The sequence below is a fragment of the Cnephaeus nilssonii genome (genome assembly GCF_951640355.1).
Source record: "Cnephaeus nilssonii genome assembly, chromosome: 14".
Taxonomy (NCBI): Eukaryota; Metazoa; Chordata; class Mammalia; order Chiroptera; family Vespertilionidae; genus Cnephaeus; species Cnephaeus nilssonii.
In genome coordinates, this window is record NC_137085.1 from 51,580,331 (window position 1) to 51,602,828 (window position 22,498).

Genomic DNA, 22,498 nt, shown 5'->3' on the forward strand with positions numbered 1-22,498 from the left:
TCTAATATCGATGCATCATATAATTCTCTCTGCCATCAAACATCACATTTGGACCTTCTAATTATGTGAGAAATGAAGGTTATCTGAAGTACTGGACCATAAATACAAATCAATCGAATTGCAATGGGCCAATGAACTTGTCAAAAAGACAATAGTGTCCTCTCCACCAAGCTTATAGGAGTGCTGAGATGTCAGGAGACTTTTCAAATTTTAACCTGTCAGATGAGCTAGTCCACTTCCAAAATTTCATCAAATATGTGGTCTTCATAACATCAGTATTATACTTAATATTTAACACCTTGCCTCATAAGTTTGGTAGTAACCATCTCGTCATGGACTTTTAAAGCTGGCTGTTAAAGAATGGATGGAGCATCTCAAAACTGAACACAGTGGGCCTTACTCCAGATTCTGCGAAAGACTGAATAGAGAATGATAAACATAGATAGATACTAAACCAGGGCCTATGTTAATGAATGCTGACTAATGAGTAAGTAATGATGGCAAATGTGAAAAGGAACTCACCATTTCTTAGCATAAAAGATTGTGGATTGTTTCTATCATACTCACACTCTGATTTGTAAAACTGATAACTACTCTAATAGAAATACCCTAACTTTCAAGGTATATCTTCTACACAGAGCCAAGGTGAAAGATAACAACTGTTGACACTATTATAGAAGGTCTAGGCAGTTTCTTTCTTTTGTCTCTGAATGACTCTGGTTAAGCGCACTTATAATTTAGGTGTACTGCTGATATTGCTGGAATGATTAGTTCTCCTGAGACAACCTCTCCCAGCAAATCTGAAACCCAGAACTTCAGCTGGTACAGACACAGCTTCTTCCTCATTTAGAAATGAACTCTAACTTGGGACTTTCAGGATATAAAATCACATTTATTCAAACATCCACATTAGCACTACCATACTCTACTTTCCAAAACTTTTCATCTAAAATATTAGTTTTAAAAAAATCCTTTTTCTAAATGGTCCCTCTTTATAAAAAAAAAACACACACATATATGTCCCCGTGAAAATTCATTAAATTTATGTGAGATGTGAAATGTAAAGTAAATTGATGGCTACTAATGACAATTACCCGAAATATTTGCGGAAAGAAGACAGAGATGAAAGAAGAGGAAGAGCAGAAGGAAGACGTCTGCCCAGCGTCTCTGACAGAGACTAGTGTATGGAGCACTCATCTATGATCTAAAAGGATGCTGAAATTTGTGTATTTCTCAGTAGAAGGAACTGCAATATCCTTTTGGATACATGTCTGATGACTGCTTATCGAGTGGATATGCAACACCTAATATAAAGGTCACTGATGTCTATTCCTAACTTCCAGGCTGCTGTACACCTTGGACATGTCACTTAAGCAATACCAACTTGTAAAATTGACTCACATGTTATTTCAACAAACATTTTAATGCCTGCTCCATAGCACCCTTGGGAAGTCAAACCCAAACCTTTTCCTCATGGGATAAGCAATATTTAAAAGAACAGCAACAAAAACCAACAACAAAAAAACTAATTCTTTTGTTTTTTTTTAATCTTATCCTTTAAATTATATAAATCCAAACCATTTAAATTAAAAACATAGAGTCCTTGAAACACTGAAGTAATAAAATTCTAAGTGAATAAACTTTTATAAAATAGGCGTTTCTGTATTTATATCTATATGTATGCATAAAAGGATGAATTAATTTCTTCACTGGCTATTTTGCAAAATTCATCATTAAAAGATACATCTGATAGGGCAATTTCAGCACAGAACATACTCAATAAAAAAATAACTAATTAGAGAACTAAAGATGTACCTTCTCTGTGTCTTCCTGATTTTAATACTAACTTTGAAACTGGTAGGCTGTCTCACTTAAAGCCCTAGAGTTTAAATTGCCATTACTTTTTACACCCAATTAAGTTGTCAGTGTAATGAAGAATTGTCCAACTGAGTAGAACTGTGAGGATCTTCTCACTGCTGATTTCTGAAGTCTTAATTTGCAGATGCTTTGGCCTAAAAATAAGAATTTGAAGTCACCTCCTCAACAATAAGTCCTGTAATGTTTCCACCAACTTCAACTCAAGACAGTCAATGAAAAAGAGTTGCTTCAAAAGTGGCCCTATTTTCCTATAAAAATATGATATTTGTGCTCTGAAAAGGAGATTGCCATGCCCCTGGTTCTTTGAAGGAGTTTTTTTTGTTTGTTTGTTTGTTTGTTTTTAATAAAGACCACATATATGACGGGCTTAGTACTTTCCAAGTAGCTCAGCAATTCTCGTAACTCATAATATTCAAAAAGAACAAACAAAACTGACACTGAACTGTTCATTTTCATAAAAATGTTGTATGAGAAATCATGAATGGTGATCAATGCTTCCTTGAATAATTCTTAATGAAGGAGAACTACTTTCTTGTTAGATTATCACACTGTTGTCAGCGAGGGATTTTAGTTATCTCCATCTACCAGAGAAAGTTATGGGCTAAGAAATACTAACACAACTCATTTCCAACATGTCCAAAATTACCAGAATTGACCTATTAACCTCCTGTGGTTACTCCAGATAAACATTTAGGACGCACTTTTTTAATCGGTATTTTGGGGATCACTAAGTTTTCCTTAAAGTGGGCAGTAAGTCAGCCATAATACTCGATTCAGTTTATAACAGGCTCGGCAATACCTGGAAAATTATATCTACCATAAGATATAAGAATATGCATAAAATCCGAGAGTAAATGAAAGGCTCTTTAGAGTACAGGAAGATAACCCTAGTTGTTAGACCTTAGGAAGTAGCATATCTAAGGATGTTGCTGGTTTGCAGTATATACTAATGACTTTTCTTTAGGGGTAAAAACACCTGAAGTCTCATTTTTTAATAAATAAACACTTTATTATGAAAATCAATTTTTGCTCAGCCTGTGTGGCTCAGCTGTTGAGCGACAACCCAAGAACCAAGAGGTCACCGGATTCAATTTCCCATCAGGACACATGCCTGGGTGCGAGCTCGATGTCAGCAGGGGCCCTGCAGGAGGCAGCCAATCTATGATGTTTCTCTGTCATCGATGTTTCTACCTCTCCTTCCCTCTCTCTCTAAAAAATAATGAAAACTATTTATTTTTAAAAAAGAACATCAATTTTGCCTAAGAAAGTCTTCTGAGGGATAAGATCTTCTAAGGTATTTTACTAGTACACTTTAAAATCATTTCATAGATAGGGTCGCTATGTCATCATGGGCAAAAAGTCATAAAAAACAGTGAATGCATTAATAAAAACTCCTTTTACTGTTAGTTGGGAGAGGAATAAATGGAAATATTAATTTAAAGGTTAAGTTTTTTCAACTACATAATGTTTTCTTAAAATACAAGCAAAGCATATCCAAAATCTTCCTGTGAGTGAAATATAATTTTCTTTCAGAACATTTATACTCATCAGGAAAAAAACGGTGAGGTTAATATGTCAAATCTTATATTTCAACAAACCTTACTATCACATTGATGGAAGGCTCGAGACACTACTTCTCACGCAAGTACTAACTTAGGAAGGTGTAAGCTGAATACTTCGAATGCACTTCTAAAAATAGACTTCATTATCCCCATACATTACTGTCTTGTCACTTTAACCAAAATTATGATTTCTTGTCAAACAGAGATTGTAGCTTCATTGAAGATAGGCGGTGGTAATGTCTTTTCCATCTTTGTCTTCCCAATGCTTAGTACAATCCCTGGCATAGAGAGAACTATATTACCAAATAAATAAATTCATGAATTAACATGAATTGCTTTTCCTGTACCGTGTGCTTAATCTAGATGTGGAAACAACATCTGCTGTTAATTCTGATTTTTAAAAATAAAATTTTAAATGAAGTACTTCTGGAAGAAAACATTATTTAGAAAATTATTTGTTCAATTTGACATTTGTTCAGTCATTTACTGAAAACTTATAACATGTCAAATGCTGCCCTGGGTGTTCCATCTTGATCAAAACACAGTCCTGATCTCATGAAACTTCTAGTCCAAGCAGGGCCATCATCCTGGGATGAAAGGAAAGCTATGTCTCATTTTTCCTTAGTACATTCCCTAATCACTTAAGACAGGATGACATTCAAATTTCAAGTGCTTTGCAGAGCCCACAGTGGCCCAATGATGGCTTACACATCTGGATAACAAAATTATTTAGTGGATAAAGCAGACTCACTTAACAGCTATAAAAGCATTTTTTCCCCTAGCCTGAGAAAGATGGCCCCGACTCCCAGAAAATGCTGCATTACAAATGTGACAGTGCCCTTTAATCAAAATAACTTAAAATTACCTATTGATAATTATAATAGCCCTGGCAGTAATAATGTGGGTGATGATAATGATAACCACCACCACGACTGAGATGTACTAAGAGCCCTGCACTTTGCTAAAATGTGTTGTGCATCAGCTCTTGCAATCATCTTCTCAACGTAAGACAGCAGGCCATCTGATGTCTCCACCCGCTGCATAAAGAAACTGAAGGTTAAGAAAGAGACACAGATCAAATGGCATAGTCAGGATTTGAACTTAGATCTGTTTGCTTGCAGACTGAACTCATAACCACACCTTCTATCACTCCTACATCAAAGGTGGTGGTAGCATAAACAACTCCAAAGACAAAAACAAAAAACAAACAAGCAAAAACCCTTTCCTGTCCCCTCTTTAAATATGGAACTGATACATGAGATTGTCCTTCTTCTTCTAAAAATATATAACTAATGATGCTGCATTTTCATAGGCATTAAATACACAATTACAGGTTTTACCTATTCCATGACCTAGGATAGTCCAGATGTAATAGAATAGAAATCATATTTTAAGTGTGACTATAGTCCAAGCCTGTGACTACTTGTCCTAATGTAAAAGCATCCTTAAAGTATTGAAATGTGTCTTAAAATGACATTCAGCACACATCTAAGAAGGGGGGAAAAAAAGAAATTCTTGATATTGCATAATAAAGGATCTTCAATCCTTTCAAATAATTTGGTAATAAATGTACATTTTCAAACTTTCATATCAACTTATTTTTCATGTGAAAAGCTGACTTTCAGTTCTTTGGCTTAAGCAATGTTTTATAAGCCACAGAAAATTTCTTTCCCAGGATTGTTGATGCTCCCCTCCCATCACCACGGCCATGGGTTCATTTAATGAACTCGTCTTGAATTACGATGAGCCAGGTACTGATCTATATCTGGGGATTCATCAGAGGCAAAGTGGGACAAGCTTAGCTTCAAAAGGATGATGAAGGAAAAAAGAAAATACTGACATTTTTCAGCAACTTTTGTATTCTAGCCATGGTGCCACATGCTTTATACAAGTGCGTCACCAATTTCCGAAAACAATCATCAAAGGTAGCTAGGTTATCCTCCACTCTAAAGATGAGGAGCTTCAAATTCAGACTTAAGTAATGTGCCTAATCCCAGATAGGACAGAAGCACTGGACTGCTAATATGAAACATTGTCCATCTAGCTCATGGGTGAGGAATTCTTGGAATTAAACAAATATACAAAAGAAACAAAAAGAAGTGTGCATTTCAACCTAGAAGGGTAAAAAATATCTGAAAGCTATTCATATTGATGTGCTAGTCCCGTGGTCGGCAAACTGCGGCTCGCGAGCCATATGCGGCTCTTTGGCCCCTTGAGTGTGGCTCTTCCACAAAATACCACGGCCTGGGAGATTCTATTTTGAAGAAGTGGCATTAGAAGAAGTTTAAGTTTAAAAAGTTTGGCTCTCAAAAGAAATTTCAATCGTTGTACTGTTGATACTTGGCTCTGTTGACTAATGAGTTTGCCGACCACTGTGCTAGTCTCACTCATGATACACAATTTCATTCTTTCAAACAGTTATTTTGGTGTTACATTAAAAAAAAATACAAAACAAAACAAACATACAAACAAAAACATAGGCTCTCCTCTGGGGAAACTAAACATTAGTACCAGGAAACCTGAGATCAAACATATCCCTTAATAACCATGCATATCATCAGCCATCTGAGAAAAAAAATTAATAGGCGTACAATTGTATCCAAAATCTATTAGTTAGAAAGAAAATCCATGGTGTAAGGGCCAAATGATATATATTTAGTGCAAAAATAAAGTTTAAAAATCTAAAATAAAGTGTATAGATATAAAAAGGCATGAAAAGTCTTGAAATATAAATTAAGACCCAAGCTCATTTTGAAACATCACAGATAAGACAGTCTTTAAATTTTTCTGCTATCTTTAACAAAATATATGAAGAACACCAGGATGTGTATCATCATATTTGTGTTTAATGTAGCAGTAATTCACAAGTCATTGTTTTGTTAATCAGATAAAATAAGTTGCTTGATCTTCTAAGGAGATATGTAATTAGGATTTTGATAATTAAATCCTAGATGAGGCATTTGGTATGTCTATGCCCTAAATCCCAATAAATTATGCATGCACAACTTTTAAAACTGTATTCTAATTAGTAGCTTAAAATAAACTAATTTTGGAAGTCAGGAAATTGAATTTTTAAGAATTGTTTAAATTTTATCAATGAAAGCTACCCCCATATCCAGGGGTTATTATTATTATTTTTTTATTAACTGTCACCTGAGGACATTTTTCCTTTGCTTTTAAAAGAGAGTACGAGGGAGGGAGCGTGGAGGAGAGGGAGGGAGGGGGAAGAGAAAGAGAGAGAGAGAGAGAGAGAGAGGGAGAGAGAGAGAGAGAGAGACAGACCAATGTGAGAGAGACACATGGACTGGTTGCCTCGTGAAGGAGCCCCAAACAGGGCCCAGGGCTGGGAATCAAACCTGCAACCTACGTACCTGCCCTTGACTAAGAAAGGAACCTGAAACCCTTAGGTGTATGAGCAGATGCTCTAACCATTTAGCAACACTGGCCAGGGCAACCTGATATCCAGTTGTCAGGTATATAAACATTAATTATGTATAAAGGACTGTGAATAGTACTAGTATGCTATATCACTTTAAGAACTCCAGTAAACCTCTTTGCAAATTTCAATTCATATAGAAATGTTCTATGTTAACTTATTCACATGATTCCTGGCTTGTGTAGTTTAATCTCTTCAGCCAATAAAGTATGCCATTTTCATTTTCTTCTACTATGACTCTCATAACTTCTCTATTCGGAGCTACCATGGTTTATCCCTACCTGTGATGGTTCATTTCATGTGTCAACTTGACTAGGCAACCAGGTGCCCGGGCATGTGGTGAAACATTTTTCTGAGTGTTTCTGTGAGGCTGAGTTTGGATGGGATTAACACTTAAATAAGTAGACTGAGTAAAGCCGATTACCTTCCCTAATGTGCGTGGGCCTCATCCAATCAGTTGAAGACGTGCATTAGAACAAAGAGTACTGCCCTACCCCAAGTAAGAGAATTCCTCCTGCTTAGCCACCTTCAAATTGAGACATTGGTTTATTCCTGCCTTGACTCAAACAGAAACACCGGCTCTTCCCTGGTCTCAAGCGTGCCAGCCTTTGAGCCCATTCCTTATGATATATGTATATCTCCATCCCCTTTCTGATTGCATGCCATTTCTCTGGGGACCCCTGACTAATATACCACCCACACCCACCACCAAATATTTATCGATTTCTTACCTACGTAACTATGTCCATGAAGGCCTATCCTTGATATTCCTTCTCACTAGTGCTACCTGATAAAAGCCTGTACATTCTTCAAGTCTCAACTCAGAGGTCTCTTCCCTCCCATGATGCACTATCAAAGTAGGATTTTTCCACACTGTGTGCACCCGTAGCATGTCAGCACTGCTTTCCCATCATGCCTGTCTTTGGCTGGGCAGCTGGTAGAACATTGTCCTTCCAGGGCAATGTCTTATAGAGACACCCCCCCCCCCCCCTTCTGAAAGTTTGCTTCAGGTCACTTCACCTTTATGAAAGACCTGCCTTAGCACCTGTTTTGCGATCAGTAAGAAATCCTCGGGTGAGTTTTGCATTTATGGAAAGGTGAAAAGCTAAAACAGTGCTCAGCGTTTGTTTTGGAGAGAGTCTACAGAGGCATCCAGAGTGCCCCGCCAAGCTCCTTCCCTGGGAACTGCACTCAGCCTCTCAGCATCGCCCTGCTATAGCTCTATCTCAGAGCATCTGTGCTGCATCTCGATTTATTGTGTGCATCCCTTAGTCGCTGTGGTCGGCAAACTGCGGCTCGCGAGCCACATGCGTCTCTTTGGCCCCTTGAGTGTGGCTCTTCCACAAAACACCACGGCCTGGGCGAGTCTATTTTGAAGAAGTGGCGTTAGAAGAAGTTGAAGTTTAAAAAATGTGGCTCTCAAAAGAAATTTCAATCGTTGTACTGTTGATATTTGGCTCTGTTGACTCATGAGTTTGCCGACCACTGCTTAGTGAGATGTGTCCTAAGGTAACTGCTTCTTCCCTGTACGCCCTTTCAGCTTATGAGAGACATAGGAAAGCTCTACTTCCGGATAGCGAGGGAAACCTGTACAACCAAAGTAACTTTTTAAACTTTAAAGTTTAAAGAGCCAGAATACTTATCACCACATTATTTCTAACTGGGTGAAACCCAAAGGAAATCTTAGCTGTAGGACCAAGAAAAAAATCACTTCAAATTCTGTGGTCCATCATTTCTTACATCAAAAATAGATTAGACTAGGTGATTAACAAATTCCCTCCCAGCTCAACATTTCTCCAGCTCTATTAACAAGGCAATCAACAGTAAACACCTAATGACTCAATATTCATTTTTAAATTGATAACAACCATATTACAATATGAAGCCAAAACAATACTGTTCTCTACTTATATGCAGCGATTTACAAGTGCACTCATCCTCTCTGAGCCCTTTTAAGACATAATCCCGGACTGGAAAAACAAAAAACCAAAAAAAAACAAGTAATGATGATTCAAAGCAAGCATCCTGCATCACCAACACAATGGTCCTTAAAAGACGGATCACAAGGGACCATGAACAGCCTCAGCTCAAGGTGCCATTTTCCCCAAATGTTATCGACGTCTCTCCTAAGTACGGTCTCAGAACCTTGTCCACGTGGGCTCCTGCCTTTGTGAACACTGATTCACCAAGAACAGTTCTCTTAAAGGACTAAATATGAAGTTTTCTCTTTACGTATCTGGCGCTGTCCACCACCACCTCTTTTTAGCATGGAAATATAGTGCACAGGAAGGTTTTATCATGTTGGTATCAATTCACTCCTAGTATTCAACTATTTTATAAGGCTTTTCAAGCAATCTTCACTCGGTACCCTAATTGTCAGCAAGTTTCCATGTGTTGGCCACCCTTCCTTTTGTTTCAGTCTTTCATAAAAATCCTTTTGTGCAACAGTCAGGCAGCTGTGCTTTGTTCTTTAATGTTCCTCGCCTGGATCCCCAGCCGAGACCACTTTATAACATAAACGGCAAAGTACCATTTTCACAGCGGGGACAACTGTGTTCATCTTCAGAAAGAGGCATTAATAAAATGAGACCGTAATGAACATGCTAATTCTGATCACAGGGTACTGCACAATGGCAGGAGAGTCTACTGCCTTCCCCCTGAAAAATGGCGAAAGTTTTTTGTTTTTTTTTAACAACTTCTATAATGGCGTACATTTTTTGAAACTGACACATTATGCAAATGTCTCTTTCCATTTCCCAATGAAATGCCTTCTCTGTGTCATCCAAGGTCTCACTCTCTGTTTTACTATCTCAGCAACAGCCCCCTTTCCGGAAGCCTATTTTTTCCATCTTACAAGAACTGACTTGCTGAAATGGGCGTGTCACCGAACCTTAGAAATCGAGAGAGAAGTGATCTGAGGGATCACCAACCCCAATCCCTTTCCTGCGATGAGAGAAAAAATCCAAACATCAGGATAGTTAACGGAGTTGCTCAAATGCACAGCTACTTTGGGGCAGAGCTAGATAGAGTTGAAACTCAGATTACTAGAGATTTAGACTTGAGGACTTTTGTATATTGTTTTCTGTCTTGATGATGATCATTCATAAAATACGATGCATTTATATGGAGTAGAGACTCAATATAAGTATTGTTTCATAAAATATATCTGTAAAACGAGGAAATTTAATTCATCTCATTTTTGGTCACCTAACTTTTTTAGACAATAATTTTATTGTGTATGTGTTCTATGGACAAACTGGTTTCCTATGAGTAGATTAAGAGCAACAATGTTATATACAGGGTGGAGCAAACATAGATCTACAATTGTGCGTGTGGAAAATAATACAATAATTAATCAATTATACATAAGAATAAACCCTGTGTTTCCTATACTCACAACTGCAAACCTACGTTTGCCCCACCCCTTATTAATTCTGCTTTATGTTACTGCTGGTGGTGTTTTGGGGGGCAGTGTTATTTGGGAATGGGCAAGTCTGGAGGGAAAAATCCACTAAACTTAAAAAAATAACATTTTACATGTTGTTTGGGATGACAACAAAATGTGTATTTTCTAATTTCTACATAAAAATATAAATTCAAGAACATGACATTTAGTCAGATAACTAGAGGCACACCTGATTACATTCTCTGTAACTTCTCTCACAGAATGGGAATTATGTAGCCAGAAGGAAGCATTCTTGGTGTCCTTCCGCTTGCCTGAAAGACGCATGACTGCCTTACAGGAAAGTCTTTGGAGGGCGATATTTCCTCTCCCAGGCCCAGTGGCTGAAAACGTTAACGGAGAGGACATTTACATCCCAGTTGTCATTATATAAACTTATATCACAGGTTTCCCTCCTGATATCTTTGGTCAGAAAGAAATAGTGACCAATGAATCAAAGGTTCAGAAAGAACCAATTCCCTCTGGCTTAAGGATCCCTCTTCTTAAAACACCCTCTCTGGTCCTATTCTTACCCCTCACTGGAAATCTAATATCCAATCCCAAGTCCGTAGTAGAGTTCTACAATGAGTTAGGCTCAGCCCTTAATACCTGCTGCGTGCCATCTGAGGCCTCCAGCTGAAGTTCTGCTGAGCAGGGAAAACACAGGGTATGATGGATATGCTCAGCCTCCTAAACCGCCGCAGAACAAGAGCGCTGGGATCTGCTTATGTGTTCAGAGCCACACAAAAAACTTGAAAAATGACCCAGAGGCTGTAACTACCACATTTAACTCCCCCTTCTTCCAAGACCTCTTCGAGGAACTACAGTCTACAGTGTATAAGTGGTAATTGCCCAAATAGCTCATTCCAGGGCATGTTCAGCCCACGCTTGTGGTCACCCTTCCTTATGAAAACAGTTTTTCAGAGCGAGGGCCATCTGAAACGAGCTACAGAGGGAAACTTTTCCCTCAAATACTCCCTTCAATGCACACGGGTGGCCAGGGTATTCTTTCCACGTCTTCTGCATTAGCCACACAGGTTAGATGTTTAAATCTGCAATTAATTAGGTTCTCTGGTAGCCTGTGTGAAATAAATTAGTGATCTCCATCCAGCCCAATTAGACAAAAACCCATCAGGACGGTTGGCACATTTTTGGCATGATCAGCAAAGTGAGGAAAAACGTAAATGACCCATGTGCACCAAATGAGCATCTGATTAGGCCTCTGGATGACAAAGTGTAAAGCAGTTTCCACCCACTGCAGAGCAAGTGGACCTGCCAATGTGATTTGTGAGAGAAAACTAACTTAAAATGGGCACAAAGTGTGATATGAAACCCTTCACTTTTGTTAACGACATTCATATTCTAGGAATGCTAGTTTACCACTAGAATACTTTTAAAAGATGATCATTAATAGAATTACCAATAGTTATTTAAAATGTTTAAATGAAGGAGTAACTCGAAGAAACAAAGCTAATTTCCGAATGCATTTATTTCATCCTATAAGGATATATGAAAGCCTTCTATTTTAAGGTTATGTTTAGACTAGTTTTCCATTATCCAAAATACCTTTGAGTTTTTCTCATGAAACATTTCCAAAATTGCTAAATTTAGTCTTTAAAAAAAATAAGGTTTCACTGTGTTACTAGAATCATAAATTTCATACAAATGTACTTACATATATGATAGATATTCCCATAGAAAGTCAATATCATATTAAAATTTCCCAATAGATTTGTTTTATGTGGGGGCTAGTTGGATAAAAGCAGATGAGATTGGGGACTCCAGTAAGCTGGGAGGCAGAAAAACATAAATCCATGTAAATGTCTACGTGAAGTAATATTTTCCTCCAACTTTTTGTTAATGTCTTCGTTAAAAGCATAAAAATTAAGTCAAGCCAAATGACTATCATTGTTTCCTTTTAAGGAATTTGTTCAAGGAACTCAGGAGGCAAAAAATAAGTTTCTGGTAAATTTCACTTTATTAGACCTTTGTAATACACTTTCTACATAATAGTATTAGTTCTAAACTAGGTGAATAAATGAAAATGAAAAATTTAAAAGATCTACAAATGAGTTGATTTTGCTTCAGAAGAAATGGTTCTACAGTTTTCAGATCTTTTATGTATGTTTATGTGAATATGTACATATGTATGTTAATATATGTACATACTTCTTATAGTCTATAGTTTGTATTAATAGTTTGTATAAGAGTCTTTAAGGGTCCTTTCAGTTCTAAAATCTGACTTCTAACTCCTGTCTGCTCCTTTTTCCTAATGTCTGATTCTTGTCTGATACATTTTATTCCTTCCTTTACCTTTTCAGGTATTTAAAATACATGTTCTCAAAAAATATTGAGTCACTGCATTTTAAAATAATTTAAAATTATTTTTTAAAACACATTCATGCAGTTCAATCATCTGTAGTTCAGAGACTATGATTTCTACTTCCATTGATTGGGCTTAGTGTGCACTGTGAACTGGAACTGGTTTTCGTGCTGTAGAATTGGAACCAATGAGCCCAATGGTGCCTGAATGATCTCATAGGGGGCTGTATGCCCTGAAATGAGGGTGTCTCTGATAGGTGAGTGTTTACATGGCTGCCTGTTCCACACGCTATGGGATTTAATGTTTGTGACCAGCTTTTAGGTTAGCCTCTGGGTCCTGAATATTGCACTGGATATCTCACCTTCTGCTAAAAACTGATCATTCTCCTCTTACTGTATGAAATATATATATATAAAAGCCTAAGCAATCAAACGACCTAACAACCGTTGACCAGTCGCTATGACGCCCACTGACCACCAGGGGGCTGATGCTCAACATAAGAGCCGCCCCCTGGTGGTCAGTGCGCTCCCACAGCCAACCCCCCACAGCCAGCCAACCTCCCACGGTCCCTCCCCTAGGCCAGCCTGCCCTGATCGGCCCCGATCGGGACTGGGCCAGATGCCCCGATTGTTCTGATCACTGGCCAGGCCGAGGGACCCCACCTGTGCACGAATCTGTGCACCAGGCCTCTAGTTTTATATAAGCCTGTGTCCTGCTGGAGAGATAAACTTCAGTCTGCAAGCCTAGCATCCATTTGATTATCATCTTGGGATATCTTCTCTGGAGAGTCTCTTTGTAAAATTAGCCCCTGGAAATTTCTTCTTTGCAAGCCTACCCATGCATTTAATCTAAATTTTCAGATATTTTATCAACATCTCTATGTGTTGATAGGGGGATGAAGAACTTTCTGTATGAACTTGAACTTGTCATAATGGTCAGGAATATAACTCAAATCTGACTTAATTGTTTTTAAGCAGCATTCTGTTACATGCATTTCAAATATCTGTATCCAGTTGCTCAATATGTCCCCTTAGACTAAGATGTTTATATTATTTAAAATATATTTCAGCATATAATGTAAATAATTTAATATTCTAAGATTCTTGGACTAACTAATTGATTTTGGTATTAAATAATTCTAGAAGGAATGTTTTTGGAATTTATAAAACATATAAAGTAAGTAAATCCCTCAATGGAAAAACAGTAAAATGGAGGAGAAATACCATTAATCTACATGTTCCCCCTGTAAATATTAAAATTCAATTCCTTCGTTCCAATTCCCTTCATCTTAAGAAAGCCTGTTTCTATAAATTATGCAAGAAAGCAAAGTAAAGTTAAAAGCAAAATAAAACAAGTAAAGTGTGTGTGAGAGAAAAATAGATAAAGGTACAAAGGTTAGTCTGGAATTATTAACTATGAGGCAAGCCAAGTCAATTAATGTCCTTATCTCTACCCAAAAGCCTGCTTTAGATATATACCACACACTATTATTAACCATCATCCTTTATTTTTCTAGTACTGTCATTCTAAAGACAGTCTAGGAAGCAGACACACTGTACTGGATATTTGCCATGTCATGCCATGCTTTGGTCAAACTGCATAAGCCACACAACCGGAGTCACTTTGCATCAACAGATGTTAGTTCAAGAAATATAAAAGACTGAAATAAAAACACATAATTTTTGACTTAAAGAAGAAAGGTGCCTTTCTTGCTTTGATTCCTCTGCTTCAGAACAACTCATCTGTAAGGTAGAAGTTGTTCCTTTCATTTTGTAAACATCAGTCATTTGTAAAAAGGAGTTGCTGAGTTCGGTATGAAATCTCCATACACAAGTAATGCTGCTGACATGCAAAACAGTAGCATACCCTGTTTTCTTTCTAGGTTTTCCACCAAAATTCAAAATGGTATCTGGCATCTGAAATCAGAATTTCTTTGGGATTTTTCTTTTCTCTCTCTGATTTGCATTTTCCAAGACTCATGAAAGAAGTCACCCACTGTCTATTTAAAAGTTGAGCTCTTATAACCGTTTGGTTTCAATTTATTTCCGATGTAAGTGTCAGGACAATGCTGGTCTTTTTGATGGCTTTACAATAGAACACCTGGGATACAGAATTTCAACAAAGACACAAGCAACAAACTTGCACTTGAGTACTTACCACGCAAAACTGTGAGTTTGGTAGATACACTTATTTCTCCGACATTATTCGAGGCCACACATTCATAAATGGCCTCATCCCGGGGAGTCCTTAAGGGCTGTATTCTGAGAACTGATCCAGATCCATCGTCAAACTCTATTACCTATTAGAGGAAGCAATAGCTGTCACAGGTGTTGTTACAATTGTCCACCTCTTGAGCTAAACCTCTTAATGAAACTGCTTAGTGAACCAGCCTTTAGACTCAAATTAAACTTGGCAGCATTTTGATATTGCATTTTTATACAGTGGCGAAACGGGATGTTTGGATTAATTTAATGAATCCACTGAACAAGGGGGCAAAAGACATGAAACTACATATGCAAAAATGTAGATTTCTCATCTCTGCTGAATAGCATCATGGATTCACTCACGAAAATATTCTAGTAGGTGTATCTAGGGCAATTTGATCCTATTAATTCTGCAAAAAGACTTGCTTCTATGATGCATAAACTTCTCAAATTATTCTATCTCTGAAAACATACAGGCACAGGTAGATCCATTCAATAATTGGACTGTAAAGTGAAGAAATAAAGTGTGCCACCACCAAGCTTTTCTGGTTTAAAATGTCTCAGCCTGAACAGTATAGATGAGTGAACCATGAAGAGAAACTGCATAAATCTAGCACTGAGGCAGCCAACAAGAAGGCTTTCACAACCCAAGAGCCTAATGGCATGCATTAATTTTGCCATAAATCATTCCAGTGTTTGTTCTAGCTTAGCATTTTCTGCATTTTTAGGGCATTTTGCTGTAAAATGGAGGCTTGCTTCACCAGGCAGAAAATAAATGTCCTAAACAGTCAGCCTGAATTCACTATCATTATGAACTCTGCTGAGAGAGTTAGCAATCCTAGGTATTTATCAGCCACTTCAAGTACTACTTTTAAACAATGATGATGATGATGATATTAATAAACCATGGACTCTTCTACCTGTCTTTTCTATAACTATGCCGAGTTCTTTTAGCTGTTCACTGAGATACTGTGTTTTTTCCCCCAGCATTTCCCTGTGAATGATACGTACATGGGCTTAAATTATGAATAAAGAGAGAATGCCTTATAAATACATTGATGGAATGTTCAATCCAGGATGTTGTGTGTGAGTATGTATGTCAGCATATGAAAAAAAAAGAGGTGGAATATTTTTAAAATATGTCCATTTCAAGTTTTTTCTGCATTCTCTTTACATTTGAAATCCACAAATATAGCCAAAATGTCTCACTTCTCAATGCAACACAATCCACTTTCAACTCTATTAAGCATGCATTTAGAATGAATCTACTATGCATCTTGGGAGTTTCACAGTTATAAGAATACTAGAGACCCAGTGCATGAAATCCGTGCACTGGTAGGGTCCTAGTGGCTGCTGGCTACCAGCCCGGTACTCCCTCCCTTCCCTCTCCCTCTCCCCCCCCCCACCACCTCTGGCCAGGGCCTCCCTCCCTTCCCCCAGCCGGCCCATCCCCTGGTCCAACTCCCAGAAGAACTCCGGTGGAGGGGACAATTTGCATACTACGCTTTTATTATATAGGATTTGTCAAAGATGCCATATTTTTTAAAAAAAAGCATTTATGAGCATCTTATGGCTTAATGGGGAGATTTAAACATCTTTAACACCAATTTAAATTCGGATTCATTAATTGTTACCTGGCATTGTATGTTTACCTTTCTGAACTATTTCCTAGATTTAGACAGAAACTCTTACAACAAACACTATACCACATGTTAAAAGCTGGTGTTGTAATTTCTGATTTGAAAACCCTATTTAATATCCAGTATTTAATGAAGGGTACCTAAACTAGGCCAGACACTGTATTTGGCACTGGAGATAGAAGAAGAAACAAAATCAGTTTTACGTACTGCTCTCATGGGCCTTATAAATGAGTGAAACCAAAAATAGACACATATAATGTTACAGATATTAAAGATTCCCAACCCAAGACTCGATACTATTTGATGAAGGAGCTTTGTGTGAAAATAAATAATTTTTCCTAAAAATATTTATGTGATTCTCATTAGGAATTTTGTGCTAAACAGAGTTCATGCTTTGAATATTTACCATTGTAATTATGATTCTGTCAAGAAGCCATCATCATTAGCAAGCATGATATCAAACTACTCTTTGACAAAAAGTATTCTTTTAAATTTTTAAAAATGTGCACCAAAGATCATTTTCTAAAGGCTGTAGGAAATATTTCCCAAAGATTATTTAAGATTAGCTTTTATTGATTTTAAAATCACTGTAGAGATCTGAGTTTCAAATAAATAATTAAAAATATTTTATTTCTAAACTACAGTCCATATTTCAATTTTCACTAGTGTAATTAATTAGATCCTTTATGCATTTAGATCATTTATTGCTCTGTGATTACCAGTGAAAAATGAGTATTATCAAATAGTTCTGAACTTTGTAGTGGCTATGTTTCTCTAACTAGAAATTGCCTTAATTTGCCAATTTGTGAATAAGGTCATGAAGATTAGAAACTCAACTATGAGGAAGTAAGTTTTATAATTTGGAAGTCTTAGTGTCATCTAAAAATAAAGCTATTCTCTTTAGATCTTACATTATAAGCATAATATTTTGTGTTTCTTCTAATATTTTTCTATGTAGCTTACCACCTATTTTTTCTCACCACAAATGAGCAAATTTCTAAATCATAAGGCTCTCCCAAATACCAAAATAATATCTGAATTATGTTTCATCCTATTCATTGTACTGAGCTTTCTGAATGAAGAAAATGGACTTCTTCAGTTGGTTTACCTGCAACTTCCACCTGGTTGGCTATGTTTCTTAGAGAGTATTACTTTGCATGAACACACTAGAGCAAATTTCTTATTCTAGTTCATGATACTTGCAAAACACAGGGGCAAGGTGGAGTGGTCAACTTCATTTTCCATCCACTATCTATCCCCCTTGCTCCTGGTAATAGGAACTTGACCCCTTTGGGAAAACACAGATCCTTCATTCCAGGCCATGGGGTTGAATGGGACTAACTTCACGCCCAGCAAAAGAGGTAGATTCTAGTTAACTTAAGTAGTACTGTCTAGCTGTCCACACCAATTGGTTTAAGGATGAACAAGTAAGTCAGAAAGAGCCAATGACATAGAAACACAATGGCGTAGGAAGCCATCACGTATCCTCTAAGCTCAGTTGTGGGAGGATGAGTGCCTCCATCTGAGGATGAGGCTAACAGATAGATGCTAGGAACACTTGAGACTTGGTACATGCAGAGACAACGTGAGCAATCTGAACCCCCACATTCCTCTTCTTTAAAAGCCTTTGGAAGTTGACTTTTCCATCACATGCAACATAAAGAATGCCACATCTCAGTGACTGGGACACATCGTAACAGAGTAAAACAAGCAAGTAACATCCAAACCAAAGACACAGCAGATTCGTTCTTCCCCCAGAGAAACAGAACAATGGACCTAATACCTCAAATCTCTGATTGCTGACTTTCTTTCCTTTTTTGTTCCAGACAATTTTAGGTCTTGGGTCTCCTGAAGCTTGGCAAATGAAAGAGGCAACTCCACCAGAGACCCCCGTCTGGTCAACAGGAGTTCGTGTAAACCTCGGAGGTGCTGAAATAAAAAGAATTGATCACAATTAGATGGAAAATTCAAACGCAGACTATTACCCCCCTCCCATGGCCCTCCCCATTTCCATCGATACAAACATACAAACATACATGCTTAAATGTGCCCGGATTACAGAATTAGAGAAGCGCCTTTACTTCTGAAGGTAGCTAAAGGGGGACATAGGTAACTTTCTGGTCAAGTTATCAGCTCAAGCTTTTATTGAAGAAATCTGTATTAAGGCAGAGATCCAATAACATCCAAAAAGCAACATCACACATTAATTTTTATTACAAGTATTAAAAAAATCCAATTTGTCCTCTGTAACAAAATGAGCTCATCAATCACTGTGAGAGAAATATTAGCTCTTTGCTTTGTTGCGCTATCAGGACACTGCCAGAAAGCAGCATTGCCACCACTCAGCTATTAAAATTAGTGAGATTTAAGATAAATTCTAGGAAATGTTAAAGAGACAAGCATGTAGCCCTGAATTAGAAGGTTTGGCAAGAAACGAAAATGGGAAAATGGGAAAGTGACTCTAACCCAGATATCATTATGGGCTGCCTTCCTTGAAACTTAATTCTGCTATCGGCATCAAAGTGGAGTCAAGAAGCCTCCAAAGTCATAGCAAAGAAAAAAATTTTTTTCTGTTAACACAGATTTAAAGTCTCCTAACTATGAAAGGATAGAAACTGGAGGCTTTCTCGAGTCCTCTTTCTCCTTTAAGTGTTCCTAACATGACCCATGCCCTGAAAATTCTACTAACTATCCATTTTGTGTTTCCAGCTCTAGACCTCTTTTACTAGTATATGAGAATCACATAAAATGTAGGTAAGTATTTACCTATAAGGATATTCATCATGTTACTTATTTAGCAAAGATTATAAGTACCCACAATATCAAATACTATAGGAATTGATGGTGAAATAAACCATGGCATACTGATGAAACATCATGCAAATAATAAATGTTAAAACTGAAAAATTTTTATAATATGACATGAGAAATACTTATGATTCATGATAAGCCACATAACCACCATACAAAAATATATGTGGAGGGATAATGAAAATGAACACCCCTCCCCCAAATAAAAAGATGTGACAAACATGCTGAAACACTATTGATGGTGGTTTGAGAGGGGGCATTTTAATTATCTTTCCTATTTCTTTGCACTTGTCTTACGTCCTTGGGTTTTTAAAATTATCTTAGAGTTGGACATTTTTTAAAACCAAAAACATTTTACTTTTCCATTTTATTCTCCACTTTCTAATCCCTTGTACAATTTTTCTTCTCTCCCCGTTGTCCAGTTAGATGTCATTGAAAAATGGTCTTAAGTGACTATAGCTAACATTTATTTTGAAAACAATCCTTAGATTCAAGAAGGGAGAAAATAACAAAGTTCAACACTGTTTGTTCATCACCACTATCTTCTCTGCCTTCCATCTAGCATGTTTCCCATGTGGTTCTCCTCCGGACCTGCTGTGGGTTCTGACTCTCATCACGGTTTCCTTGGGAAGCCAGGTTCCCATCACAGCTCTACTATTAGCATCTGTATCATCTTGCGGGTGTGTGTGTGTGTGTGTGTGTGTTGTTTTCTTAAATTACCTGTTTCTTAACTGAAAAAAATTTGAGATGTGAAATAAGTTAGTTTGCAGAGCTCCCTTCCAATTGTAAGGTTTCCCAGATTAGTGTGGTATTTCCAAGATGAAGGAGGGAAGGAGAAGAGAGGTGGAGCAGCATCTTTGCCCTGCTGCTGCTAGGAAAGGGGTGTGGACTGGGTGATTACCAGACGCACGGGAAGCACCTGAAATGATCTGCAATTGACTAACAGGGAGAGGAATGAAAAACACTGAACACTGAAGTCGCTTTTCTGGAAATGAGCGAAAGAATTGTTAGAAGTTCTTTTTGTTTTTCGTTTTGTTGTGGCAAACAATGCAAATTGATAATAACCACATACTTGTCAGAAGCGAATATGGAAATCATGATTATACAGCTAAAATTCTTAGGAAATTGCCCTGAAAAAAATTGCTATATTAAATGCTATGATACTGTCATTTTTTAAGTACCTTCCTTTTCAAAGCCCACAGCTTCAAAAATCAACCCTGAAAAATATCAATTTTATGTGAATGGAATAAATCATATAAATGTGACTATGTACTCATCAGAAATTAAATAATAGAATAAATTAAATAATAAAATGATATAGATATAATAAGATGTAGGATGTCATTTTCACTTTATTGAGGTTTTCTTTCTTCCTTTTTTCTTTCTTCCTCCCCGCCCCCCCCCCCCCCCCGCCCCCAACCCCCAAGGGCTAGGATCTCATTTCTCATCTCAAAATATGAAGGAAATTTGGAGATTTTGATAATCTACAAACAGGCAATGGGTATTGGAGCAAGTTCTTCCTAAATACTGATGAATGGGGACACTAAATGTCAAGTTATTATTAAATATAGAAATCTTATTTCTAAATGGAATGCAGAGAAGGCAAATTCCCATATACTTGGGGAAGGGATGTACATGCCATTCCAATATTCAAGTATGTTTCTCATTTATTTTCATTTCAGGTCGTACCTTGAAATTTTCATGCAAATATTGACAAGCATAATAATCTGCAAAAGACAGGACTACCAGATGCTACTGTAAGGTTGTTACTTCTGAACTTGAAGTCAATTAATGGAATTAACCTATTGAGCCATGGAAAATTTATTAAAATAACCAGTTAGAATCTGTTTCTGATCTGCAACTGTTTTTCTTGAATCCTATTAACTACCACTATAAAGACTCGGTATTTCTTAAAAAAAAAAAAAAAGCACCCTAAAAAGGGTCCTGAAATGTATTCTTTAAAACAAGAAAATGAAATTGATCACACTACATTAAAAAGAAGGGCACAACAAGTGCTTGTACACATTTATTTGTTTTTTAATATAAGAAATTAGCCTTCACATACAAGAAAATCATGACTTTCTTAGGGGATCTGATGTCAATTTTTCTACATTTGTGTACAAAATCCAAACCACAAAAAAAAGGATAAATGTCATCATTTCATGATACAAAGTTAAGATTCTAGAAAATACAGTAAAACCCTTTCAGTAAGCATGTGTGTTGCATAAATAATCGTCTTGGCAGGTGAAACTCGAAGTCTGATGCTATCAATGCCAGCTAGGCAGCCAGCCAAAGGAAAGATAGGAGAGAGAAGATGAAACTTAATAACGATACCAAATGCTTGAGGCAAGTAAAAATCTTTATTCTCAGAGGGGTAATACCAATACACAGCACCCAGCTCTCCTATCTCAGCTTAATAAAAGAAACTAAATAAATCTCCTGCTTTCTTTTGTCATGGATACTGCCCAAATTTAAGTCATGCCCTGAAGATGGGAAGAAAAGAAAGATAATCCATGCAAAAACTTAAAACAAACATAAAACTTCTACTAAAAAGTCACACAGTAGGGCAGCCTCAGATCTGAATAATGAAAACCCCCAGGTTTATCTCATGAGACACAGCCATCAACATCACACCTGGTCTAAGAACAAAAGAAATAACAAGCGTGTAAAGAAGGGGGAAAGACAATAAAACTTGAGGGCCCCAGTATTTAGGGGCCCTTCCATTATTGGAGCTCACTGCTGTTTCTGCCCCCCCAAAGCTGCCACCAGCTCTGTGCTCTGCCAAAGGAATTTCTGCTCACGCTGGTTTTGACAAGTGAGGAATATGACCTTTTATTAAACTAATGCCAGGCACTGCAGAGGTCAAATTACTGTTAGACCCACCAAGTCTATTTTCTAAACGGAAAGCAGAGAAGCTAAACATGCATATGAGTCAGAAAAGAGGCATGGCCGATATTACAAATCGTGTCTGCCCGGCTCACTGGCTGTTTCCAGAGACTGCATTCTCGGGATGCGTTCACACAGCAGACGGTAACTCCAGGAATCTAGTAGATTACTGTTTCCTGCACAGCTCAAGGGGAGCCACGGGCTGCTGGTTGATTTTTATTTCTAGGAGGTTAGGATGTTTTTTAAAGTGTGACCAAAGGAGAGTAACTTGGCTTGTGATAATGGTAATATCAGAAGCTTTTTCAGGTTTCAAGTT

The 22,498-nt window shown here is 37.4% G+C and overlaps 1 protein-coding gene across 1 annotated transcript in view; it reads right to left on the reverse strand.

Moving 5' to 3' along the window:
• PTPRD (protein tyrosine phosphatase receptor type D) overlaps window positions 1–22,498 on the reverse strand; it is a 496,562-nt gene that overhangs the window by 273,070 nt on the left and 200,994 nt on the right. The window contains exons 3-4 of the mRNA XM_079789612.1: window positions 18,269–18,414; window positions 14,799–14,940 (exon numbers count right to left, since the gene is read on the reverse strand). Of these exons, the coding sequence (XP_079645738.1) occupies window positions 14,799–14,940; window positions 18,269–18,414 (288 nt within the window). The remainder of the gene's footprint in view (window positions 1–14,798; window positions 14,941–18,268; window positions 18,415–22,498) is intronic.